The sequence below is a fragment of the Prunus persica genome, chromosome G3 (genome assembly GCF_000346465.2).
Source record: "Prunus persica cultivar Lovell chromosome G3, Prunus_persica_NCBIv2, whole genome shotgun sequence".
NCBI classification, from domain to species: Eukaryota; Viridiplantae; Streptophyta; class Magnoliopsida; order Rosales; family Rosaceae; genus Prunus; species Prunus persica.
Window position 1 is genome coordinate 1,149,461 of NC_034011.1, and position 5,175 is coordinate 1,154,635.

At 36.0% G+C, this 5,175-nt stretch overlaps 1 protein-coding gene across 1 annotated transcript in view; it reads right to left on the reverse strand.

Moving 5' to 3' along the window:
- The window catches only part of LOC18783382 (universal stress protein PHOS32), a 15,938-nt gene continuing 11,337 nt past the window's right edge, over nucleotides 575–5,175 (reverse strand). The window contains exons 4-5 of the mRNA XM_007217320.2: nucleotides 1,169–1,179; nucleotides 575–995 (exon numbers count right to left, since the gene is read on the reverse strand). Coding sequence (XP_007217382.2) covers nucleotides 905–995; nucleotides 1,169–1,179 — 102 coding nt within the window. The 3' untranslated portion in view covers nucleotides 575–904. The remainder of the gene's footprint in view (nucleotides 996–1,168; nucleotides 1,180–5,175) is intronic.

A 5,175-nucleotide genomic window follows, 5' to 3' on the forward strand; every position in this document is an offset into this window, starting at 1 on the left:
CAATTGGATTCAAGAGGAAGCAAAGCCCATCTTCTGATGTTGTCCTGAATCTAACAATCAGAGATTAAGCTAGGCAAAAGAGGCTTGAGCCGATTTGCCAGGATTTTGGAGAGGATTTTGTATGAAAAATTGCAGAGACTAATAGGGCGGAATTGTGAGACAAATTCTGGACATGTAGTTTTAGGGACAAGGGCAATGTGGGTGGCATTTAGAGTTTGTGGGAAGGTAGTACCATTGAAAAAGTCGTTTGTTGTGCCCTGTACTTCAGCTTGGATGATATTCCAATAGGACTGGTAAAAAATGCCTTGGAAGCCATCTGGCCAAGCGCTCTCATACCTCCTATTTGGAAAGCAGCTCCTGGTCTAACTAATTCTCTCTCAAATAATGAAGAGGCCTAGAGTTCAAAGTCCCCTTCTTCTGTTCATTAAAAAAAAGCAACCAAATTGTGAAATACAGAAATTTGGGCCATGTTGCCTCACTGTGAGCCTGATTAATTAGACACTGAAAACTCTTCCCACGGTGAAGGGGAATTAGTTGATAATTTGTAGGGAAAAATATCAATCACTTCAAAATTATCCTTACACTCGAGATTCTAAGTTCGATTTTCACCATTCCCCTAATATCGTTTGTTAAAAAATGGAATACAGCAATTGGAATGTACTACAAAGGAATAATAGTAATTATAAAAATATATATAAAAAAAACTTAGCCAAAGAGAATAAATAAAGTTGAACAATCATAAAGTCCACTCGCATCAATCCAAAAAATAGAAAATAAAACAACTAAAATAACAAAAGAAAAAGAACACATCTAGGCCTAATATCCCTTGAAGTTTCCAGTGTACAAGTACTCCTCCTTTGCAGATAGAGACCTAAACTTCTAGATATCATGAAATGGGCACGATTTAGGGTTTGGATGATGGCGTGCTCTTCACCACTGTAACTGGACATGAAGCATTAGTCACCACATAGTTGCTGACACTGCCAAGCAACACCCTGCAGGGTTTAGGCATCAATTTCCAATCAATCAGATATATAGAACATTCCTAATTCCTTTGACTAAAATGTTGACCAGATCTGATGTTTTAAGAGACCTCTGTTCTGTGGGGGTTTAATTTAATCTTAGAATGTGAGTCAACTTTAATCAGTGGAAATTAGAGAGTGGTCACCTTTTAATGAGCACTACTACAAAAAGTGAAAAAGACGACCAGAAAACAACGACGGTCTAAGTGAAAACCGTCGTGGTTTATAAAAAGACGACGGTTCTAAAAACACCGTCGTGTAATACAACCTTAGACAACTAAAAAATGGAGTTTCAAATGGCTGTTCAAAAACAACGACGTACATAATTAAACAACCGACGTCTATTTGAAACAGATTTCCGCAGTGTAAAATCAATGCCAACAAAGAACGGCAGAAGTTATGAATCGACCGACGTAGAAAGTAAAGATGACGATTTCAATAAAAACTGCCGTTTTTACTCATAAAATAACACGACGAGGTTTTCGTATAAGACGCCGTATAATTACAAACAAATCCACGGCTTTAAAATACAAAATATCGCCGTATTAAATTAATTTACAACGACGGAAAATATAAATATATCGACGTCATTCTCGTATAGTTCTACTACGTTATCTTTAAATCGTACAATAAAATTTATCGTCGTATTTATTCATTTTATACGTCGTACCTTTAATTTTAACGGTCGTCTTAATAAGAATTTTTGTTAACAATTTTTTTCTTTGATTTTCTTATCCTACGTCGGTAGATCTACTTAATGACAAGAATTGAAATAACCACGACGGTTTATATAGAACACCGCCGACATAATCAGTTTTGTCTGAGATCCCAAGGGTTACGAAATCTTACCAGATGGAACTCTGTTCCACATCATAATCTTAACAGATGACACAGATTTGCAAATATTGCGTCGTGTTAGTTTACAAATTCTAGAACATTAATTTCCCTCATTTTAAATTTCCTCGGGAAAGAAAAATCTATTTATCACGCTTTGGAATTGAAAACTAAAACTGAAAGAATACGGGAAAAAAAACTCCATTTATAATTTAAAATTAAAATCCACGTCGGTTGTAGTACACTTAACGACGTTTAACAAAATAATCTACGTCGGTAATTATAAATCTACCGCCATCGTAACTTAATATAGACGACGAGAAAAGACGACGGTAGAACAGAAAACCGCCGTTGTTTCAGTTTCTTTAACATATCTTTCTGCAGGACTTGTGTAGTTCAAAGCATTGACAATGTCTTCATCATATCTCCCAGAAACTACTGATTCAATTGCTCATGCTTTAGAGGCCATCTGAAGCCATTTCTATTCTTTATCGCATTCTTGAAACCCATCTTCTTCTTCTGAAGCTCTACGGATAAAGGAAGAGGCTATCACAATAAATCCGACGGATCTTCTTAGGCAAGAAAATCAAGCAGAGGATCAGGCACATCTGATCTTCAGATTTCCCTGAGAAGCGAACTTTCCTTCGACAGCGAGTGGAGGCCAGGCTTGCATCTCTTTTGATGGAAAGCAAGGAGTATTCAGAAGCACTAAGTGTCCTATCAGGCTTGATCAAGGAAGTGAGAAGGCTAGTTGACAAGCTTCTTCTTGTGGACATATATTTGATGCGAGTAAGCTCAATTTCTCTTTGAGAAAACATCCAAATTATTATCTTTGAGACATGAGAGACTGAGAGAGGAAGAACTTGGAACCTTAAATGTAAACCGAAAATGAATGAAAGCGACAAATTTATAGAATAAATTTTTAAAACCAACGGCGGTCCTTACAAAAAAACCGCCGTTTAAATTGTAAAATCAACGTCGGTATGATCGACGTATATTACAGAAATCCACGTCGGTAAATTAATAAAAACGACGTGTTAAATAATATACCATGACGCGAGTTATTACTTATGTACTTTAATTTTTGAGTTTACTACGACGGTACCTACAAACTACTGTCGTATTTATTTACCACGTCCGAAGTTAAATGTACCGTCGTATTTTGTAATTTATACGTCGTAGTTATATGTAACCGCCATATTATTTTTTTGAAATGGTTTTATATGTAAGCAACTTTTCGTCTACTTGACTTACACATTTGTTGTTTTTATATTCTTATTTTATTTAAATCTGTCATCCAAAAAAGAAACTTTACATATTGCAGAATATTAATTTCCTTCGTTTTAAATTTCCTCCGGAAAAAAAACTCTATTTATAACGCACTGTAATTGAAAAATAAACTGAAAGGTCACGGGAAAAAAAATTCTATTCATAATTTAAAAATTAAAATCCACGTCGGTTATATTAAACCTAACGACGTTAAATGAAATGATTCCACGTCGAATGAAAAATATTGCGTCGTTTTAGTTAAAAACGACGTAGTTAAATGTAACCGCCGTATTATTTTTTTGAAATGGTTTTATATGTAAGCAACTTTTCGACTTACACATGCACTGTTTCCAAACCCGATTAAAAATTTCAATCTCCCAGAGAAACCTTTTCGTCTTTTTTCCTTGTCAGAGCATTGTCAGAGTTTCTCATCGTCTTCCTCTCGTCTTCTTCGTCGTCTCTGAACTTAAACATCGATCATCTTCCTCTTGCTTTCATTGCACGCAAAAGGTAAGCTTTCATTTTCACTATTTTGGTTACTGTTTTGCATGCTCATACGTTTTTTGTTTGAAAAATCTTTTTACCTTTTTTCTGGCCAAAATCATTTTACTTCTTTCCAAGTTTGATAAAATATACAGACAAAGAGAGAAAGTTTCCAACTTTGAAGACAACTACATCAACTAAATAAGACGACGGTAGACCACGACGGTTCGTCAGTTGTTCTAGCGTCGTCTGAAAATTGACAAAGTTGTTTTTAAAATAATAGTCTTTTTTTATATGCTTGTTTAATTGCAGGTTTGATTTCGCTGAACAATGGTTTTTGTTTTTCCCTTATTTGATAAAATATAAAGAAAAAGAAACTAGGGTTGGTATCTAATATAGACGACAAAATATCTTATTGTTTTACGTCGTGTGAATGTTAATACCACGACGGTGTATTACTATTGACGTCGTATGAACATAAATACCACGACGTTATATAAATAATAGTTTACCACGACGGTGTATTACTATTGACGTCGTGTGAACATATATACCACGACGTTATATAAATAATGGTTTTAAACATTTATTACGTCTGAGATTATTTCATTGCGTCGTCTAAAATCATATCATACGTCGTATTTTTTTAATACCGTCGTTTGTGTTCTTAATGTTTTCCTGAAATATTTTCACTTGCAGTTTTGTCTGTTAAAATGGTTTCTCAACAACAAACTAAGGATTCTGGCTCCAAGAAGCTTGGAATGGTAGCTCCTCAAGATAAGTCTTCGAAGGAGATGAAGTCTTCGAAGAAGATGAAGTTTGCTTCATCATCTGCTGAGACAGAACAAACCAGCCAGACAACAATCTCAGATGATTCAAAGACTGGTCGAGGTATGAGCACAATGCCTCGTGTTGTGAAGAGAAAGCTTCAGAAACTGAGGCCAATTGTTGAGTACAATAAAAGGGGGAAAGGTGTTGGCCAAGCACATATTGAGATGCAGTCGTATATTGGTGTGTTGGCACGCTCCAGGATCCCACTTGTGGACAAGAAATGGTCCCAAATCCCCAAGGATATAAAGGAGCAGATTTGGGAAGCAGTTGACATGGCTTTTGTCGTAGGCCAAGGGGGCAAGACCTCTGTTTTAGCTTCTGCTTCCAAGAAATGGAAGGATTTCAAGTCTACACTAACGAGGCATTATATCCTTCCATACACCAATGACAGGGAGAAATTAAGCCAACCCCCTGAAACATATAAATTCATAGAGAAAGCACAATGGAATGCCTTTGTAGCTTCAAGGCTATCCAAAGATTTTGAGTCTGTGCATTCTCAACATGCACAGATTAGGGAGAAACTCGAGTACAATCATCGATTGTCTCGAAAAGGATATGCTGGATTGGAGGATCAATTGGAGGAAACCATGCCTGGGGTAGAAATTGATCGATCTACCTTATGGAAGAGAGCTAGACAGGACAAACATGGTAACATCCCTGATCCAAAGGTGGCAGAGAAAGCAAAATTAATTGTAAGCCTACTATCACTCTGTTTTAAATTTTTATTAAACTGTGA